The 22300-nt window shown below is 50.4% G+C and overlaps 1 protein-coding gene across 11 annotated transcripts in view; it reads right to left on the reverse strand.

The window, feature by feature from the left end:
- The window catches only part of Anks1a (ankyrin repeat and sterile alpha motif domain containing 1A), a 193316-nt gene that overhangs the window by 16970 nt on the left and 154046 nt on the right, over nucleotides 1-22300 (reverse strand). For all 11 annotated transcript variants that reach the window (XR_007109327.1, XR_007109328.1, XM_047557091.1 and 8 more), the window contains 2 exons: nucleotides 20267-20333; nucleotides 11495-11601 (listed from right to left, as the gene is read on the reverse strand). Coding sequence is in view for 9 of the 11 variants with exons in the window: in XM_047557091.1 (XP_047413047.1) it covers nucleotides 11495-11601; nucleotides 20267-20333 (174 nt within the window). In the remaining 2 variants the exon portion in view is untranslated. The remainder of the gene's footprint in view (nucleotides 1-11494; nucleotides 11602-20266; nucleotides 20334-22300) is intronic.

The raw sequence follows: 22300 nt of genomic DNA on the forward strand, positions 1-22300 counted from the left end.
GGCAGGAGGGTTTTGCATGGAGTGGGCAGAGGGCAAGAAGAAGAACCCTGGGCAGAGAAGAGGGCAGAGAAGCCCAACCCTGGGGAGTTCAGGAGTGAAGCCAGGCTGCAGGGCAGGGGGTGACAGGGAGGGATGGCTGCTGAGGGGCCAGGCCAAGGATCTATGCCAAGGGAAGTTGTTCCATGGAGTGATGGAGAAGCTGCCCTGCAGTCAGCTCACAGAGCCCAGATGAGAACTGAAGCAAAGCGAGGTCACATGTGAACTCTGTGAGTGACAAGGCTGCGGGTGCCTCCCTGGTCTGAGCAGGGGAGCTGGAGGAGGGCGACTGTTAGAACTGAATGACGAGCCCAGGACTCTGACCTCCAGGAGCCCCATCCACATCTGACTCCTGCCATGGCACTGTGCTCTGCCCACCCACCACCGCACAGAATGGCATGGGGCAGGGAAGGACACAGCAGCCACCCATAAGCTCGACTGGGAGAAGCAAGGCTTCATCTGACTTTGTTGCTTGGAAGCTTCACCCTCTCCTAGATGAAGACGTTTTCAGTGTGGGACGCTTAGTGGACCCCGGGCACCAAGTGATCAGATGCCAGCAAACATCAGGTGAGCTGGGCTCTCCATTCCTGCCAGCTGGGAATCTAGGCTCCAAAAGGCGTGCATTCTGGTAAGTCCAAAGCCCAGACTAGCACACTCAACCCCCAGCCCTTGCCTGAGGGCCATCAGAAGAAGGGCAAGGCCAGCAGGTGCCTGGAGATGCCAACATGGTGCAGAGAGGTTGAAGCGGACAAGTGGCCAGCTCTGCCTCCAATCAATGGCAGGAACGTCTCATGGGTCCCCATCCACCTCTACCAGCCCCACCAGGTCCTTCCTTGAACTCAGCAGCAACATAGATCACTGAAAGAAATTCACGGAGAGAAAGCACACAGGAGCTGCTGGGGCAATCATGACCTCCCTATACAGCGGAGATTGGCTCTGCTCCGGCACAAGGCTTGGGGGACTGGGAAGGGGCTGTGAGCACTGAGGCACCTACTCCTCTCGGGCAGAGCCTTTCTCCCTCATTTGGACATGTGTGCCCTGTCAACTCTGTGGTTTGGATGTATCAGGGTGCTGTGTCCAGAGGACCTGCTAGAAGGAAAGTAGATGCCCACCACCTGACATACCCAGGTCAGATGTCCTTGTATTTTAGATTGCCCTGGATCCCTGAGGCAGGCAGGGCTGTTTCCACCCAGAACACCTTGGACACACCTATGCTGGAACACACCCGGTGCACTGCGATGGTGTTGATGTGTCCCCAGGGGAGGTGGCCAGTGCCCTGGAAGCAGGTCACCTCCATACAGTCTGCCCTCCACACCTGCAGGCTCCACATCTGCTGATCCAACATACAACAGATCGAAGGCAATCATTCCTCCATAACCGCAGGTTCCAGGACCCATATCTGAGAATATGCAAGTCTTTTATATAAAATGGTGTAGTGTGTGCATATCACTTGTGCATGCCCTTGCCTACACCCTATAAGTAATCTTTAGATTACTTATAATACCTAACACAATGTAAATGCTATTACATAAGTGAGTTCTGTATTTTCTTTTTTTGATTTTTTTTCATTTTTGTACTAGGGATGGAACCAAGGGGCCCTTTACCACTGAGCAACATCCCTAGTCCTTTTTTACTTTGAAACAGGGTCTCAATAAATTGCTGAGGGTCTCTTTAAGTTGCTGAGGCTGACCTTGAACTTGAGATCCTCCTGCTTCAGTATCCCAAATTGCTGGAATTATAGGCATGTGCCCCATGCCTGATCTATAATTTGTCTTATGTACTGTCGGTTTTAGTTACACTCTTCTTACCTACTCCCTTTTTATTTTTTTGGTATTGGGGATTGAGCCTAAGGGCACCTAACCACTGAGCCATATCCCTAGTTCTGCTCCTTTTTTTTTTCTTTTAATTTTGAGATGGTCTCACTAAGTTACTGAAGCTGGTCTCAAACTTGTGATTCTCCTGCCTTAGCCTCCCAAGTTGCTGGGATTATAGGTGTGCACAACTGCATCCAGCAATTTTCATGTTTTTTGGATTCATGTTTGTGAAATCCAAGAACGTAGATGGCTATTATGAAATAACTGCATCTGTACTCAGCGTTACAGACTTTTCCTGCTTGTCCTTATTCCCTAAACAAGACAGTATAATGACTACTGATGTGGGGCCCAGGAGTTCTAGGACACCCAGAGAGAGGGGAAGAGGGAGCTGGAGTTGGGGCACTGGGCGGCAGGGGCTTCTCTGGAAGGTGGAATTAGGTTGAGCTGGGCCCTGCAAGATGGGCAAGGGCAGGACAGGTGGAGGCTGCCACAGAGGTAACCCTGTGAGGGCCAAGAACAATGCTGCTGCCCACACCATCGATGGCCAAGTGTTCCTGGCACTAGCCAAGTGCCTAACACTGGTCTCATCCAATCCTGCAGGAGGTGGGAGAAAGCCCCATTTTACAGAGCGGGAAACCAAGGGAACTAATTACGTGCTCAAGTTACCACATAAACCAGTGGTGGAGCTGGGGGACCTGCACATCTGAGGGGCCTGGTGTGGTGGGGCAATGGGCTACAGGACTGGGGTGCAGTGGGAGAAGCAGACCTCATTTAAAACCACCGTCAGAAAGCCTTGAGAGGGAGGTCAAGGCTCCACCCAACCTCCAGGTCTCCAGAGGGAGTCTGGGTAAAGGCTGCAGCCCGGAGCTCCCCCGCGCCACAGCAGCAGAAGGGCCAGGGCTGCCTTCCACACGCCCCACTCAGGAGAGCTCCCGGAGTCCAGGAGGAGCCTTGGAAGGGATCTGAAGGTCGTGGTGTGGAGGGACAGTCCCGGGCCCTGCTAGTGGCCACAGGTCAGCCCGCCAGCATCAGACCTTCACACAAACCAAGGCTGCAGGCAGTGATGGAAGTGGCTCCTGGGGGAGAGCTGCACTAGGTGGCACTCAGGATTCGGCCAGGGCCCCCTCCAGCCGCACTCGCACGTTTGGTTTGTCGTTCCCTGCCTGCCACTGGGCATCAGAAGGCAAAGGCGGAATCTCCTCTCTCGGAGGAGGAGGAATGAACCAGCCCTGGCCTGGATGGCAAGATGATCTCCCACAGCCTGCCTCCGCAGGGTTACGGTGCAAGGTACGGTGGGAAGGGGAGCTTCCCAGGGGCTGGGGGCTGGTGAAACCTGGACACACAAGAGAATGTGAACAAGACAAAAGCAGGTTTCTCAAGGTTGCAGGGAGGACTAGGGAAGAGCTGAGTGCAGGGACAAAGCGATGCTCAGCTCAGGCGGACTGATTTGTGGGCCTGCCTGCTCCTGGGGGCAGAGCTGCCAAAGCTCATTGGCAAGCCCTGGATAGATGCAGGAAGCCCCACCCACCAGCACCAAGCCCTTCCCAGCGCCCGTTCATTCGCAGTCCCTGCTCTCTGAGGGGCATCTCAGGGCTTCTCCAGGCACGGGCAGGTTCCATGTGCTATTTACTCCATCTCTGTCTTCCAGAGCGGGGCAGATTTCCACTGGGACCCGCCTCTGTCTTCCCATATCAAACTTTTTTCCCCCCTCAGTAGAAAACTTAAAAGAGTCATTGTAAAAATTTTGAAAATGAAAAGAAAAAAAATATATGTAGGCCACCTATAAATCCACGGTGAGGGTGGGCAGACTACCGTACTATCATTATGGTGAATTTTTCTAAGTGAATGAATTATCTTAAAAACCTAAGATTGGGAACACTTCTACCACTATAGTGTATTTTCTAAGCTTCTATTTTAGAAAGTTTTTAGCAAAATTGGAATTGTAGTGTGTGTGCACTATTTTTTAACCTGTTTTTTTCACACACCAATACACCGCATGCAAACATCTCCCCGTGATACTGAGCTGTCTTCGTGAATGCCTGCAAAAACTGCACACACTCCACAAGCCCATGATGCCACCTGTTGCCAGATGCTAGGCTACTGCCGCTGCAGGTGGTCCTCAGAACCTGGTCCTAGGCACGGTCATCATCAGGGCACCAGTCACTGAGCACAGGGCCCTGGTGTTGGCCAGAACTGACTCTTGGGCTGGTCATAACTACAGCTGTGCCCTCAGAGGTGGCAGGAGAGGAGGAGCACTCACCGTGCTTCCCAGCCCAGACCATGCCCCAGGCCTGACAACTGGGGCCTGTGTACCAGTTCAGGGGCAGCACGAAGAACCACTGTGAGAGGGGACAGAAAGCAAGATGCTGGGGACAAAGCTCTTTGATGTTCACACCAAATCTCATCAGCAATGGAAGGCATGCTCTCTGAAGTCACATAGCAGTCACCTGCCCAGGGGCTGGGGCTTTCTGAGTGCCATGCTGAAAGGCGGCTGGGGTATAAAGGCATAAGAACTGGGTCCTAATACCAGTCTTGTGGTCAGTGTTTTCACGAGTCAGAACCCAGCAAACAGGAATAAACCCTCCTCCTCACAGAGTTGGAAAAGAGCCCCACGCCAACACCCTGCTTCGGCTCAGCTGGCAAGGAGAGGTGCTCAGCCTTGACCCACACCTCCCGCACCCTGCCTGGCCCAGACCTTGTCCTTCCCTCAAGAGATAAAACTTAATGATGACAGTCACTAGGAAGAAGCAAAAATATTATCAGTCCAGGTTCCTGAATTCTCTACAGGTGACTTTAGGAGACTTCAGGGGACGGGCTCTCCAGGGTGCATGCAATGCACAGGGTTTGGGGGGGCTCTCTTCTGAGTTTCACGGAAGCAACATCCCTTCTGACTTGTTCTCCCAACCAGGTCCTTGGTGTTCCCTCTGTGGGCCGGACATGGCACCCAATCATTTGCTACCTATCATCTGAAACACCTTCCTTTTTGAGGTCTTGGCTGAGATCAAGGTGCCATATTCACCTTCAAATAGGCAGGGAAGGTTTGCTGGGTCCAAGCAGCCTGAAGTCAAAGGACCTGGTGCCAGCTGGGTGTGGTGGCACATACCAGTAATCCTCTTGACTCAGGAGGCTGAGGCAGGAAGATCTCACGTTCAAGGCAACACAGAGAGACCCTCAAATAAAAATAAAAAGCACTTGCCCGGTATTAGCAAGACCTTGGGTTCAATCCCTGGTATCACACACACATGGCTTGGTGGCCACAGCAGCGTTACCTCAAGGATCTGAGGACAAAAGTAGAGACAAGGCAACTAACTCTGCTTCCTGCGACAGACTGTTGCTTGCCCACTCTGTTGGAGAAAGTACCAGCTTACACGGACAACAATGGTAGGCTTCACTCTGATGCTCTATGTCACCACACCTAACAATGTGTCCCCTGCAGGGCTTATGCCCCATGAAGGAAGTGGGTTAAGTGTAATCCCATTAACCGAGGACAACCAGGAGATGGAGTAACCTGCCCTAAGTCTCAGAAGGGGGACGTGGAGAACCCAGGTCTCCTTTACTGCTGGTCTCTGCCACGAAGTAGAACTATGAGTTTTCTCCTGAGCACTCCTAATCCAGTTTATGGAACTATGAACCAGCCTCAAGTGTCAAGAGAGTAGGTGGTAGGAGCCCTTGCCACCATGGGTCGGGCTGCACTGGTGGCTGCACTGGTGGTTGTGCAGGCCTAGAGGGTGGCAGTGGGCCTAGGTCAATCCAAAGGCCTTACTTGGGACTGATTCCTTGCCAACTCCTTTCTCAGTCTTTTGTAGAAAGATTCCCTGCCCAGAGCAGATAACCAGAATGGTCTATCTACCCTGGCCATGCCTGAAAGTGATGTGCACACCTGACCGGACAGGCCCCAGCGCCAGGCTTGGACCTTGCAGGGATGTGCTGAGCACAAGCCCGGAGGCAGCCCCTCCCTGGGAAGAGGCCTGGGGACTAGAGTAGGAGGCAGGAGAACCACCCTGAGCCCAGAGAACCTGGCTTTCAGTCCCAGCTCCATCATCTGTTTGCGGAGCAAACTTGGGCAGATGACTAAATCCAAAAGCCTTGGACTGCAGGAGACCAGGGATGAGGGCTTCAGGGATGCCCATGAACCCCCAAATTATAACTGATAACTAGTGTGCTGGGTCTATGACTCTGACGGAGACATAAGCCCAATGCCCAGTCCCCTGGGCTTTGCTTTCTGCACATGTACACAGTGACCCATAAAGGATAATGGTAAGTGAATGCTGCAACATCGGGCATGCCAGGAAGACACTGCCACTGCCACTCGCCAAGATGTCAGCCAGTCCACTTCCACCTTAGAGTACAGCAGCCAAGTTAGTAATCACGAAAACAAGCACTCAAGGAGAGTTCTTCAATTACCTTCTACCACTGTACAGGGTACCTGGGGCCATCAGAGCTGTCTCCTGCATAATCCAGCTACTGTCACCCTGAATAACGTCACACAGCCAGGCAGGCAGAGGGAGGGCCAGTGGGTGCAATCATTGGCCCAAAGTGAGCTGCCATAGTCTGCAGGTAGGAGTGCTGCCCTCGCCCGGTTCCTGCGCTTATGAGAGGGCGGCAGGGACTGGGAGACCCCTGGGCAGTACTGATTTCTGGAACACCTGAGGAATTTAGGTCTTACCTGACCACAGCATTCAGGAGGCAGAACCCACACTGAGGACTTTCCAAGCCCTTGCTCCACAGAGCCTCCTACATCAGCCCTACTTTAGCTGGGCAGAGAAAGTCCTAACTTGGCAGCTGGCTATCGCAGGTCTATGCAGAGAGCTGGGGCTAGGGCCAGCCAAGCGGAGGCCCAGGCAGGGCTGCTTTGCACACAGCAGTGGCCCCTTGGGCCTGGGTCAGAAAACAGCAAAGGAGGATCACTTGAGGAGGGGTGAAGAGGGAGCACAAGGGCCAGGGTAGGAAACCACAGGCACCAGCACCCTGGCTCAGGTGAAGCGGCTCAGAGGGCTCAAGAGTGAGGAGGGAGCCTGGGGGTCAGGGACAGGAAGGGCAACTCAGGGGTTTGGGGACCTGGTTGGAAAGTTTCACAGATGCTAATAAAGAAGGTCCTCATGGCCCAACTTCCACCTTTCAGCCCTGGCCCCGCCCCCATAAGGGTTCACCCCTCTTTACCTGCCAACATTCTCCCACGTGGGGAGCAAGTCTCAGAAGCAGACAGGAACACGGCAGGCACCCACCCGCCACGTGTCTGAAGCCCACGGAGGAAGAACTGGAGGAGCAGAAGGCCTCTGACTGTGGCTTAAGAAGCAAGACCTTGCCAACAGTATCTTTCTAACCTGTCCTGGACCTGCTGCCAGACTCCCCTCCTTCCTCACGTATTCACCCTTAGTCATGACTGCCCCCCACACCACCCCTTATTCAACTATACCTGGAGATCTAAGGTGCACTTGGATTCAGGGGCCTGTGCCTGGTGAGGCAGAGACGCCTGCACACACTCAGGACTCAGAGACCTTGGGACTCGCTGCCCTGTGGCTCCCGAGGCCCTGAGATCAGGCTTAGCACCCCTCTCCTGTCCCGCTAGGGCCCTGCTCTCCACGCCCACCACAGGCAGACTCTGGCCCCTCCCAACTGCCTTTCTTCTCCCTAGACTCTTCCTAAGTCCCAGGTTCAAGGATGGACAGATTGGGGCCAGTGCCCCTGTGCCTCTGCTACCCAGCCCTGACTCTACCATGTGGCACGGGGTGAGGGAGGCCTGGGAAGCATGGGCTCTGACCGCCCTCCTGCAGTACTTAGGCGCCTCCACCCACCCTTCACACTTGGCTGCTCTATTGTTTTTATTGGTTTATGTGTTTGCTTTCCCAGCTGGACCATAATGTTCCTTAAGACACCTACAGTATCTGCTGTTCCGATTTCACATCCATTCATAGTAAGAAATGGAGAAGATGTATTACACTCCAAAAAGAAAAATGAAGCCACTCCTGAGATCACCACTAATAACCTTTTGGTTTCCTCCCGTGTACCTCCCATGATGGAGGTTTTCTTTGTGAAAAATTAAGGTCACATGGCAGGAACTTTTGTGTCTCAATTTCTGCATTCAACACTACAAGGTAAACAACTGCCCACATCGGGTACACTCCAGCCTCAGGACCCTGTCACTCACACATCGACCCTTCTGCGAAGAGAGGTCAGGCTGGCTTCAGATGCTGAGAGCCACTCTGGCATGCTTGGAATTACACATCTACCAACCGCCGGTTTCCTCCCTTCTCCTAGGAAAGCCCATTTCCTGTGGACAAGCTCTGTGATGAAAGTGGAAGCAGTTATGGTGCATGAGCAGTGTTGGGGGCAAGGTGGCAGACATGGGAGCCACATTCTCATACCTGTCTCCCTGACCCTGGTGAATGTCCCATCAGCACTGCCCTGGCCCTGACCCCTCTAATCAAAGGCTCCTCCCACCTGCAGGTAAGACTGCAGTTCACTGCTTGCTGGGCTCAACCAGCCCTTCGCAGTGGGAATAGCCCAGAGTAAGCGGTGAGGCTGGACAAGACATGACCCAGGGACCACAATGGAGGTCTTCACTGTTCTTAAATGGATTCTGTGCAGCCCTGAGAGGTAAACCTGAGACCAAGGGACAGAGGCCACAAGGAAACAGATTTTTCTTTTTCTTAAGGAAACAGATTTTGACTCCATATAAAGAACCCTCTAAATCAGCCAGAGCCAGGCAAGGAAGGAGCGGGCTATTATTCTGTAATGTAGTGAATCCTTGGTCACTAGAAAAACAGCATTGCAGAGGTTATCCAGAAGGAGTTCAGGCATGGAGAAGATGACCAGACAACATGACATTAAAATCCCTTCACCTGAGAGGGAGCTGTGTGTCTCAGGTGTGTGACACTTCTTACGTTGCAGGGAAATTCCACAGCACCTCCTCATCTGGGAAACATCCCCTTTCTTGATGTTCCCAATACGTCTGGGGCCTGGATTACCAGAGCTACTTGGCATCTGGGAAAAGCATCTCTAGGGCATTTCAGAACCCAGGGAAACATTTGTGGCTGACTGAAAACCAAGTCACATGGGGATACACCAAGCTAACACGATTGAAATTATACCATACACGATAAGGGAATGTTCCAATAACAAAAATGCTCCCCTTCCTGTGCTTTTTATCTCCTTTTTTTCTGGTTGCCAAAACTTAATCAGCCTTAGGACCCAGCTGGCAGCTGACATGCAATTACCCAGAATGCTCTGCATGACTACTCAGGCCACTCCAGGTATCTGAAGTCACATGCCCAGCCCAGATGCACTCAGCTTGCCTCCTTGTACAGTCTCCACCTGCTGCTGCCTCCAGAATTGAAAGCCCCTAGAAGGGCCCTGGAAGGACTGAGCTGCTGGCCTCCCATGCTGGGGGTCCTTGCAGCAGAGGCTCTATACTTCGCGTGGACATCTGGTCCAGGGCTACACTTCCCTAAATGCCCACCCAGCTGCTCTGGTCTGGAGCCCAGGCAGGGGTAGGGAGGCAGTTCCGAGGAGTCTTGGACTCTTCAATCCTGGGAACCTTATCCTTCCCACAAAAAGGGCTGAGACTATTCTCACTTGCACATCTGATGGGCAGCCTAACTTAGGGGTGGCTCAGAGAGGAAAGGCCCCTGAACACTCGGTGCCAGGGCCACTCTCCCTACTCACTGGCTGAGCCCACCTCCATCCCAGTTTGTCATCCTTTCCCAAGGAATGTGGTGAATCGGAGTTATGTCACAAGAACCAGAAATAACACTCGGTTTAACTTTTAAACAGAAAGAAAAATCAATTGCTATTTCAGACTCAAGATTTTTAAAAGTTGAGAAGTAACTGGCCCAAGATGGTTTTGTTTTGTTTGGTACTAGGGATTGAACAGGGGTGTTTTACCATGGAACTACATTCTCAGCCCTTTTAATTTTTTTTTTCTTTTCTTTTTTTTTTTATTTTTATTTTTTTGGTGGTGCTGGGGATTGAATCCAGAGCCTTGTGAATGTGAGCCAAGCACTCTACCAACTGAGCTATATCCCCAGTCCCAGTCCTTTTAATTTTTGAAAATTGCTTAGGGTCTCACTCAGTTGCTGAGGTGATCCTTCTGCCTTAGCCTTCTAAGTTGCTAGGATTATAGGAGTATGCCCTGGCCCAAGCCAGCTTTGGAACAGTGGTTTGTACAGACTTTTTTGTCTGTCCTGGAGATGGAGATGGCTTTGGGTGAGCAGAGCTATGCAAGTCAAGTTCCCTCCATAAGTAGCAGGCCAATTCCCGGGGCAGGCACAGAACTGAATCTGGCCAATGGGAAACCCACAGTGGCCCCACTAAAAAGCAGAGGGCAGTAAGGGGCCCTGTGCTGACTTTCACTATGGCCCCTCATCCCTGGAGGCCAGGCAGGAGGCCAGGGCTAAAGAGACCTGCTTCAGAAGGGCAGGCGAGTCAACTCTGACCTAGGTCCACATTCCCATAGAGTGACTCAGGGAACCAGGTCTTCCAGGAAGCAAAGAAGAGCAGGGGTAGCACAGGGTTTGCTATGTTCACCTTAAACCAAGCCTCCAAGATAACCTGTGCAATAAGGGATGCTGGCATGTAAGTGGTCACACCTACCACTGAACCACACAGAAGAAAGAGGCGTGTGACAGTGGTTAAGCAAGAACCCTGGGCTCAGAATGCCTGCTGCACATTTCTACTCTGCCAGCTACTGACAGTGTGACCCTGAGCTAGCCATTTCACCTCTATATCTCATTCCCCTCACATGGAGAATGGAGGTGAGAAGAGTATACACCTCAGGGATTCTGGGAAGTCACAAAGCTAGCACACTGAGCCACTGAGAATGGCACCTAGCCCCCATCAAGCACCAATGACAAGGGTCAGCAGTTGTGGATGGGCACTGCTGTGACATCACATGCCTGTTCTGGGGATGCTGGTGCTGGCTCTGAGGAGCCTTTGACTCAGTCCACGGCGCAAGATGAGCTGCCCCTGACCAACCCACAAGGATGCCCCAGGTAGGGCTTCCAGGAGAGGGACAGTGATGCTCCCTGCTCTGAGCCACCTTCTTGACAGAGAGGGAACACTGGACCCTAAACCCAGGGTCCTAGCTGGTTCCCTACTCCACAGGGAGCCGGTGTAGAGACACCATGGTTTTTCTTTTTGACCCCTGTGGTCTGTAAGAGAATGAGAATTACACCTTCAGAAAAGGAGCCAACCCTCCAAAACATCAACTCAGCCTTTCCCGCCAGCCAGGAGCATGAGGTCATGCAGGGAAGGAGCCTTTGCTTCGGTGGCAACTCACTTGACAGCAAAGTTTTTTGGGAAATAAAATAAATTCTTGGTCTCCAGCTGAGATGGGATATGGAGTCACCACAGGATACCTACCTATCCTGTCCACTAAAGCTCCTGGTGGCTACAAGGGTCTGAGTCAGGGACCCTACTGACGGAGTTTTCCCCATGGAACACATCTGGGGCAGAGGTGGAGGGGTCAGCATCTGCACAGGCAGGACATAGCACCTGGCTGATGTCCTAGGGTCACGTCAGGGCCATTCATTTGCTCTTCCTGGATCCGGGACTACGTACTGTTTAAACTCTGGCCGGGCCCCAGAGGCCCAGGGCGGTGCTTCCACAGAGCAGCGCTGGTGCTGAGGCGGCCCACAGGCACTTACCAGGAAGCGGACATCGTCAAAGCCATTCAGAAGCAACTTGCTCTCATACTGCTGCAGCCCAATCGACTCCAGCCACTCCCCAACGCTCTGCTCCAGCGTCCGCGAACCTGACGAGAGAGGAATCGGCAGACGCTTGAAAAGGGAAATACCATTAAGGCGGTAGCAGCGGCACTCAGAGGAAGACAGATGGCATTGCCACATCATAGTCATTACCATAAAGCAGCCAAACTATGTACAAGAGACCAGAGCAGCGGGCACGCAGCTCCTCTTCCGTGGACAGGCCAAGGACAGGTGGCCTGCTGCTGCACACAACTACCCAACCTGGGTGGCTGCTGCCCACTCACACCCCCTGGGTCTCAACTGCTCCAGGGCTGCGGCGGCACATGCACGACCTCGCCCCAAGTCGGGGATCCAACCCCCAACAGTCTCCAGGTCAACTCCTCATCAGCGTTCACACTGAGGCGGTGTAGAAAGTCTGTCCCCACAGGCACTAGAGGGGGCCAGGGGAGCTCCTAAGAGCCCGCAAGCCCGCCGCTCCTCTCATCCATGCAACTTCTGAGCCCCTGTGGGCTGCGGCGAGGGGCCAGTTCTGCGACCTTGCAGCATAAACCAGTCAGGAGAGAGCACACATCTTCATGCAGCTGAGGGACACAGGCACACAGCGAGGGCGAGGGCTCCGGGAAGGAAGCAGCGGTGGCTGTTCACGGGGACCCAGCACATGCAACACAAGCAGCACAGAACACAGCAGGGGGAGAAGAGAGACTTTTACTTGTTTTCCCCCAGCAGTCCCGGAATAAGCAAACCATGACCCCAGCCCTTTGTGCTCAAAGGCTCAAGGTAGCAAGGGGCTGAGTGGGGTGTATGGGATGGGGCGCAGGGGTCAGGCTCAGGCGTGGCTCTGCTGGGACAGCAGTATCGCATTCCGCAGGGCTGCACAGCCAGTGGGGCCAGGGCCCATCCACTAGACTCTGGTGACCGGCGAGTGGGGCGTCTCCCGGGCCAGGACGCTGTCTGAAGAGCTGCCTTCTAGCGCTGGCCTGGCTGTCAGGGGCTGGGCATTCATTTTCCTCTTCTGGTAGTGGCCGTTTCTGTGACTTGTCTGCCTGCTCAGGTGGAAAGCAGGCAGGCAGATTCAGTTCTTGGCTAAAGAAGACAAAACCCAACCAGATAAAAGAGCGAGAAAAAGGAAGTGGTCTTCTGTCAGCTGAGCTGTGGCGGCTTAAGTCTATTCACATTCTGTGCCGCTCTCTCTTTGGCTGAGTGATAAAGACACAACTGTCTTCCCAGGGTCTCCAGATCCGACGGTCTCCTCTATGGATGAGCAGGGATGGGAGGGCACTTATTTGCTAAGCCCCTCGGTTAGAACGGGATTGTGCAAGGAGGACAAAAGTTCAGCCCTTCCTGGAAGCCCTCGGCTGTTCTGAGTTGAACACCTTAACCCCCACCTACTTCTCTGGCTTCCGTGGGCAAGAACAAGTAAAAGGAGGAAAAAAGAAACGGAGAGGAAAAAAAGAGGCACAGGAAGGAAAAAGAAGAACCAACTACAAAAGCATCACCTCCAGTGAACTCTTGACACGGTGAAAGTCATTCTGTCGTTCCCAGGCACACTGCCCTTCAGGACAGGACAATGACAACTTGCTTGGTTATCTAAAAGACCCTGATGACCAACTGTGGCAGCCTCTACCCCCTCTCCTCTATCCTCTGCAGAACAGATGGTGGACAGGGACCTGGGCGGCCCCGGACGCAGGCTGCAGCAGCACTCCAAAATGCCGAGTCTGGGGGCTCCTGGAGCTCCCCTGCCCTTGAGTGGGGAAATCTGCTCCAGGAACCTAAGCAGCAGGCTCTTGAATGCCCATGAATTCCAGTGGCCCCGGCTGCTGATTCATTCCTGCTTGTAATCCCCTAGCCGGGCAGCTGTGGTCCTGCCGCCGCCGGTGGATGTGTGCGCTCACGGAGCCGCAGCAGAATGCTTTGTCTAGAGGCTCCTGGGCTCCACGCTGCCTGCTGCCGGCTCCACAGTCCTTGCTCACTCTCATAATGTCTGGCCCTCCCCTTTCTCCCCTCCCTGCCCTCCCCCCTTCCACGCTCAGGAAAATACATCAGGGATCGGACATCAGAGCAGAAGCTGCTGCTGCCGCTGCTGAGGGAGAAGGAGACAGCAGCACCAGCATCAGGGCGAGATGACAGATGATGCTGGTGATACAGATGCAAGCATCAGGGGGAGATGGCAAAACTTCAGCTCCAGCTAGAGGGGCTGCAACTGCTTATTAGGAAGAGAACAGAGGGATCAATCCTGTAGCTTTGGCTGATAGTTCCTAGGACAGCCAAGAGGGACGGAGGAATGACACTGGCCCAAGGGCACAGCCTATAGGTAAGTGACCCCCCCCCGCCCCACCTGCCACACACATGCCACTTCAGAAAGGATTGTGCTTTTCATCACAAAAAAGAGCAATGAAACAAGGCCACTGCATCTGGTGTCCGTCAGGTGAGTATACCAAACAACGTGGGGACAGACTTCTCTCAAGGCCTATTAGAATTCAGGGGAGAGGTACCACTCCCACAGCCAGCCACACAATCTGGAGGAAGAGGGCAAGGAACGGGAATGGCCAAGGTCAGGTGGGGAGCAGGACCAAACCCAAGTACCACTGGGGAGGGACAAAAAAGATCACGTGGCAGGGACAACACAAGCCCCCCAGATATGTTGGGAGTGGGTACCTGTATCCCAACAGGCTGCAGGTAGGCAAAGAAAGGACTTTGTGTCCAGGGAGATCAGGCCCAGAAGGATCCTGCACTTAACGGCTTCTCAACAGTGAAAGTGGCTGGCTTTAGCAAAAGAGGGCTGAGCAGTTCTCTTCTGCTTGACAGGGCAGATCTCTGGTCAAAGAAGCCAGCGTGGCCTGGGCAGGGGCCAAGGCTTACCCTCATGGACTCCTGGGATTTGGCAGAGGGATTAGTTGTAAAACCAGTCTGTTGGGGATTTGGGTAACTAGCTCCAGTGCTGGTAATCCAGGGCCCCCAGGATCCCAAAACAGGACTGTGACTCCAATGCTATGGTCTCACCCTTCAGGGGAGGACTCTCTGCAAACCTGGCTCTCTGAGCGGTTTCATGCTTGGTTTGGGACAGCCTGCTGGAGTACCCACTCCTAGACTGGCAGTCTCAGAGCCTAGGTGTCTTTTCAATTCTGAAAACCCAGGACAACTGGCCCTTCAAAATTAATAGTAATTCTGCTTTGGTCTGAGCTAAAAGATGGTGCTCTCTGAGGTTTTGGGGACAGTTCCCCCCGACCTACCACTGGGAGTTCAAGGCAGGTCTGGCCAGCCTCTTATGCTTCTTGGCCTGGCAGCAGGCAGATACTGTGGGCTGGGGTTCTGCAGCATGGCTGGATGAGCCCTCCATTCAGATGGCCACCTGCTTGTACCTGTTCTTGAGTTTCCTAGGCTGGGGTTTGGAGGATAGCTCAGTACTCCAAAATGAACACTGAAACAAAACTTTGTTGGGGCCTGGGCACCCTGGAGTATAGACAGAATACCTCTCACCATTCCCATGAGCTCACAAAGGCAGAACTGGTAGGTGGGGCTGGATGGGAAGAAAGAGCTCAATGCTAGCCCCTCTGAGGATAAAGTCAAGGTGCTGCCTTATCTCCTGCCTGAATCTGAGAAGCAATGGTCTCTTCTGACTCAAAGCTCTCAAGCACATGTGGTGATTTCAGCTGTGTTCCTTGGGCACAGAAGAGTACAGGAGAGCTGAAGGTGGCCTCAACTGAACTGGATACTCTTGACCCATCCCCAATTGTCCCCAAAGCTGAGCTTTGAAAGTGGCTTCGGTGTTTGTCTCAATCCTGAACATCTATCCACATCAAACACTTGACCCTTGGAAAAGCCTGCACACTGTAGCAGAGTGACATCACTTGATGGAGTATAAGCAATTGCCTGGAAATGGACCCACAAGCTCTTAGCCAGAAGAGTCACCTCTGTGGACTCCAGCATAATAAGACTGACAAAGATGGGCCAAACCCTGTCCAGCCCTGTCAGAGCCCAGGGAAACCAGGCGGCTGGAGGGAGGGTGGCTCCAAGACCAATACAGAAAAACGGGGGAGGGAGCCAAGCCAGGGGAACAGATGCCCTGTGCTCTAGGTTTCTCAACGTGAAACCTCATGGGGGGAAAATGGGTATAACTACTATTTAGTGACTATGGTCTTTTGCTCAAGTAGTTATATCTTGTTTAACCACAATAAACCTGTGAGGATGGTATCATCAAATAAGCTGAGCATGGTGACACAGACCTGTAATCCCAAAGCCTTGGGAGGCTGAGGTAGGAGGATCGCAAGTTCTAGGCTAGCCTAGGCAATTTAGTGAGACCCTGTCTCAAAATATAAAATAAAAAGAACTGGTGGTGTAGCTCTGTGGTAGAGCACCCATGAGTTAAATCCCCAGTACTGCAAAAAATAAAAATAAAAAATAACAAAAATAATAACAATTGTAGATGGGGAGATGGAGCTCCATGTAGTTAGCTGACTTGCCAAAGATGCATGTGTATCTAGAGGCAGGATTTGAACCCAGGCTCTCCCACCAAGCCCACAGCCCCAGCAGCTTCTTGCTCCCAGATGCGCACATGCAATCCTGCCACCTCCACCAGGGCCACAGAGGGCCATGGAGGAACCGGTAGTGCCACCCAATGCTGCCAGGTTGATCCTGGAAGAAGCCTCCCAAGTGAACAAGAAGTCCCCCCATCCAGTGCAGAGAGGCCTGTTCATCAGTCAGGGGAGAAGCCAGGCTCCTCCAGGCTGCATTTAGCCCAAGAGCCCTGATGCCAGGACATCTGCGTGGATGCAGGGGGAGGAGCCTGAGAGATGCTCTGAGAAGCACTTTAAGAACATCATCTCTCCTGAGAAAGAGACATGACATGACCCTGTCATCAAGGGAACTCAGTGCCTCAGCTCCGCAGTTTCATTTCATATGAGGAAACAGACAGACCTCAACCCAACGGCTCAGAAATGAAAATGACTAAGGAGCAGGGACTTGAGGTACAAATGGTAAGTGACTAAATAAACTGGAAAACAGAGAAACAGACATAGGAGGAAACAGCAAAGTCACCTCCAGGCAGTTCCAACACAGGCTGACAGTTTGAAACCACTGGACTAGCCCTGAGCTCTGCTGCTGGCCTGAATGACACCAATGTGAGCCTCAAGCTCATGAGCTGGCACCAGAACCACCTTGGGAGCCGGGAAGACAGGACGGAGGCACACTCCAGTTGAATCTGACAAAGTTACATTTGAAAAAGAAGGAGTGACAATTGTTCATTAAATGTCTTTTTCTTAATAGGCAGCCTCAAATTCCATATACATACTTTATGTATGTATACAGTATGCTGGAGGAGCCATGTCTCCAACAGTAAGTAGCACGATGGGCTATCCAGACACGGAGGATTCCGAACTGCAAGAGCATGATGCAGTCTGTGGCTGCCCCTCTCTCCCCTTAAACGCCTGTCCATGTCAGAAGGGAAATCTGAGCCCAAAAGAGTCAGAGGTCAAGTCCTGCTGTGTCGGGGTTGCGTACGGACCCCTGGCCCTAGGTGGAGCCTGGCCAAGATGGCGCCTGGCAAGCTGCCAGTGCAGTTGAAAAACTGCTATTCTGCACGTATACAACTAACTTCACCTTGAGGAAGTCTCAGTAATTGGTCAAGGCCTCTGCATGATTCTTGCATGATTCTTAGGTGCTTCAAGTTATACCCATATACGTCTATCTTTTCCCCACATATCGTGAATATTCTAATTAGTTGATATAACCTATATAAGTGACAATAACTTCCCAGAAAGGGAAGAAATAAAAAGAAGAATCAGCTGTTAATAGGGAAGTTTGCCACCCATCACGTCTCCGGGTCGTTCTTGCTGGCGGGAGCGACAAGTGGTGCTGAACCCCGGGAATCTTACGTGCCGCGGAGAGGTGAGTGAGGTGAGCAACGGATCGGTGAAAGTGTGCACCCAGATCTGTCAGTGGACAGGGAGGTTTCCTAGAGACGATAATATTGTGATTGTGATAAAGTTCCTAGGAACGAGAGGTGAAAGTTTCCTCAAAAAATGGGGAACGAGGTTGCTAGATGTAGAATGGAAGGTCCCTTGAAAGAAATTCTTAAAGCTAACAGCACTTCCTTAAAGACAAACTGCTTGGGCATTTTTAAAGCAGGTAGAGGAGATTTCACCTTGGTTTCTGGAAGAAGGATTGTTAACTATCCCACAGTGGGAACACCCGGGGGAAGATTTAAAGCGCTGTCCGGTAACGCTCCCAGGGACGTTAGCAGTTTGGTCATTAGTCAGAACTTGTTTGCGTTCCCCTCGGGAGGCTTTACAAAAGGCAGTTGCGCAGGGAGAGGAAGTGTTAGAAAAGGTAAAAGAAGAGTCACAAAAGGGCTCTGTTAGCGCTCAGTCAGATTCTGATGAGAGCGAAGAGGGACTCTCAGAGATGGAGTTAAATAAAATTAGTAAAGAAACAAAGTGTTCTCAAGCTGGTTCAATTAGTCAACAGGCATTAAGGGAATTGGAGGGCATAGGGCAGCAGCTAGAAGACAAAAAAAAAGGCGTTACAAAAAAAAAAAAAAAAAGAGTTACTCAAAAGAGTTGAGCTTAAAAAAATATGCAGTGGCGCAGTGGAAAAAAAAAAAAAAAAAAAAAAAAAAAAAGGAGAAAGTACAAATAAAACCACAAACAGAGCACAAAGAGAAAAATCAGTTTAGGGGAGGGTCCCCCTAGGCAGAGAGCTCAGCAGCTCCATTCCTTAAAAGTAGTAAAAAATAATGTTTTGTGATTTTCTGCATTCAAACCTAACCTGATTTCTCAACCAGGTAAAAAAGGGGTTAAAAAGTAAAGTCCTGGGTGATCCTCCCTCCCCCTGCCACATTGGAATGTGACTATAGCGTCTCAAGGAGAAAAGGGGGGTAACCTAAAGATAAGAAGAAAAGAAGAAAAAAAGTGTCCGTTTTAAATTCCTGGGCCGCTGCAAAAAACTAACTTATTCTTCAGGATTCTTGTTTTGTTTTTTTTTCTTTAATGCTGTACTTTTGAGCTCATAATTTTGATCCTGCATACCTAGGTTAATGATTTTTTTTCTTTTTGATCAGTTCTATTTTTTATTCAACTGAAGTTTTTAAACAGCTGTTTCATTGCAATGAACATTTACCTATAAATTACAAGGCCTTTGATTTTGTGTTATTTGTATGTCGTACTGTCTGGTGTTATGTCTTATCTGCATCAAAACTGAGAGCTCTTAAAATTAAAATTTAAAAATGGATCCAAATACTTTTATTCACATGATTTAAAAAGGTTCAATTTAAATTGGGTAAACTAATAAAAGTAAAATATTTTTAAAAATAACTTGCAAGTTTCCAGGTGGTCAAACTAATGAAATGTTAATGTTAAACAATGTCTAATATCAATTGCTTCTAGGACTTTTCTTCAGCAGGAAAGAGGCAACGGATCCTGTTCAGGACACTTGTCTGATATCTTGGTTTTTATAAAATAAATAAATTGGAGTTAACATGTATGGGATTACTCAAATGTGTTTGTAGAGACGTCTGGTTAATTTACAAAGTTGAAATGCTAATTGTTAAATAACATCAAGTACTTTTAACTCCTCAAATTCCATGGGGTATCATACTTAAACATTATTGGTGTTTTCATAGGTTGGTAAATAAAAAGGGGTTAAACTTGCTTTGTGCTATCACTAAACTAAAAACAAGGTTACTAAAAGTTATGTCCTAACAAGTGGAATTCTATATATAAAGGGTCCCAAAAGTTTCAACTGTGTTTCAATTAGGGTACTATAAACAACAAAATATTTAATCTTATTAAAATAGGGTGATTTATCTAAATTCAGAAATTTCATAAGAGTTGTTTCAAAATGTGAACAAAAAGGTGTCAACAGATAAAATAAATAAATAAATAAATAAAAGGTTCTGGGTATAAAAATATATTTAGTAAAAGGTAAAAGAAAATGTTTCTGGATAAAAAAGTCTGTGTGTAACAAAGGGCAAGTTTCAACAAGTCTGTGTGTAACTAAGTTGGTTGTGTGTATGTAAAACAGCTAAAGCTATTTAAGGTTTTTCCTAAGGTAAAATACTAATGTTCTGATATAAGCCAAAGTTCAATCTATAGGGTAAAATGACATGGTAAAATGACAAGGATTTCTTAGAAACACTAAATTACTCTTAACTTTGTGTCTCTTAAGTTTTATTCTTTAGAACAATTGTCTTAAAAATAGGGGTTTATACAATTATGGTTAAGCAACTGTTAAAGATTGTACTACATTATAAAGTCTAAATTTTTCTTTAAAAACTAAAATTGGTAAGAACCAATTCCTCACTAAAATTAAAATAACTCTAACCACAGATGTACCTTATAACCCACAAAAACAAAGTATTGTCGAACATACACATCTCACCCTCAAAAATGCTCTTTATAAACAAAAAGGGGGAATAGAGGAGACCTTCAGGTCCCCTAAAGATAAACTTTCTCTTTGTCTCTTTGTTTGGGGTTTTTTTTTAACTGTGGGTAATAAGGGTAACCCGGTGCTTTACTGGAGCTGCGGCTCAGTTTGTGTGTTTCCACGGAATAAACTAACTTACTACCTCTTTTTAGTCTCTTAGGAGGAACAGTTCAACTATGTAACAAAACAACTGCACTGGCAGCTTGCCAGGCGCCATCTTGGCCAGGCTCCACCTAGGGCCAGGGGTCCGTACGCAACCCCGACACTGCTGGACAAAAATGTGAGATACAGTACCTGAGATCTTCTGCTGTTCCTGAGAAAAGTCGATCCCTTCTCCAATAGAGCTCATGATTTTCTCAATCTGAAACAGAAGAGGAGGAAAAAAGAGAGGCAGTCAGGCTTGGATTCACTGTGGCTAGCTTACTGTCAATGTCACTCAGGTTGCCCTCTGGGCTCTTTCAGATGTTCTCAGGTCCAGCACCAACCTGCAAGGTACCAGAACTCTCTGCTGCTTGGATCTACAACAGCTCTTCTCTGGCCCCACCAAGAAGTGGGTGGAGAACTGCTCTGAAGAGTGTTATGTAGGGACAATCTGGTCTCTAGTGCTGGAAATGCCAGCGAGTCTCCGTTTGGGGCATTTGTGTATCGCTCCAGGCCCGGCAGACTGGGTAGAAGTGCGATAGCAGGCAGACCTGGCACATGTCACTGCTCACGCTAGAATGCAAATTCCCTGAAGTAAGACTGTGCCAGTTCTGTTCTATACTACACCCCAAGCAAGTCGCAAGCAACCGAGAGATCATCGATACTGCACAGCTTTCAGCTCTGAGATGTGGACCACGTCTACAGAGCTGTGACCAGCAGGGCACCTGCATATGGGGACCTTTTGGAAGCCAAGGGCAGGCAGGCAGCCTGGAGGCTGGTGGTCGTGGACAAAGCTCTGCAATGAAGGAAAAAGGGACATAGTCACTTGCCCTTCCTCTGGACCACAACAGAGATGGGTTCTCAAAGCATCCAAAGCCTCCCAAGGACCACCCCCTATATGGACCACCTGTCCCAACCATCTGGCTTTGGTCACTCTGGGTCAGATTCAAGTTTCCCATCCCAGGAAACCTGGCCAGGGGCAGAACTAGACAGTGAAGGGGAGCCACCTCCTCTCCTCTCCCTCCACCTATTTGGGCTGCAGTGATAATGAGCTCATTCACTGCTTTTTCCAAAGAAATGAAAAGAGGACCTTTTGTACCAGGACTTGGATGCTTTTTCCTTTAAGTGCAAGTAAGGAGCCTGGGTCTGACAATCAGAAAAACAACTCTCCAGCCAGCCTCCAGCTGGCAGACAAAGAGGCACATCTGACACCCAGCAGAAGAGCAAACAGCAGGCACCACTCTCCCTCTGCAGCCAGGAGCTTGGAGGTATTTTCCTCTAGCCACAGAAATGACCGCTGGCTTAGTCACCTGACTGCCGGTTAACTCAGACTGCCACCTCTATCCCAGAGCTCCACAAAAGCACAGGGACACATACATCTGACTCCAGGAGCCAACTGGGGTGTGGCTGTACTTCCTGGCCCCAGCAGCTCAGAGGCAGTCGTCAGAAGTGGGATGGAGGGTGGCCCAGGGCAGGTCTGCACTGCCCCTTGAAGAACATGGCCAGCAGCAGGCCTCAATTCCTCTGTCCTGACCATTTCAGGAGCTATAGCCTAAGGGAACAACCCGGACGAACAGGCGAGTACCTGCACCCTCTCAAAGCCTCAGATCTACATGTGTAAAACAGGGATTGCCACCGCCTCCCACACCGTGCAGCATGGGTGGGAAGACACCCCGTGTGCTGAGCATGTGGCCAAGAAAACCCGAGTGTTGGTCAAAAAAAACTGAGTCTGTCCCACTCCCCTGTCATCCTCCTAGTGCTCCATCCAGCTCAGGAAAACTGAATTTTTAAGTTTTTTTTTTTGGTGCTGGGGATCAAACCCAGGGCCTTGGGCTAATAAGGCAAACACTCTACCGACTGAGCTATCTCCCCAGCCCTGAATTTTTAAGTTTTAAAAATATTTTTACTTATTCTTACTATCCGAAAGACTGTTCAGAGAAATCTCCCTCCTCTGCCTGCCTGCCAGTTGCCTCGGTATCCTTTTCGGAGGCAACCAATGTAGTAAGCAGTTTCTTATGTACCCTCCTAGAGCCATTCCACTAGAATAAACGCAGGAGTACAGCTCGCATGACGGCCCGGCAGGGATGCTCCACACAGACTGCTTTGCATGTTGCTCTTTAACTTAATAACATATATCAGGAGTGCCTTCTGCAGTTCGTAAACATTTGGTTTTGATGAATGAAACAT

This window comes from Sciurus carolinensis, chromosome 7 (genome assembly GCF_902686445.1).
Source record: "Sciurus carolinensis chromosome 7, mSciCar1.2, whole genome shotgun sequence".
Classification (NCBI taxonomy): Eukaryota; Metazoa; Chordata; class Mammalia; order Rodentia; family Sciuridae; genus Sciurus; species Sciurus carolinensis.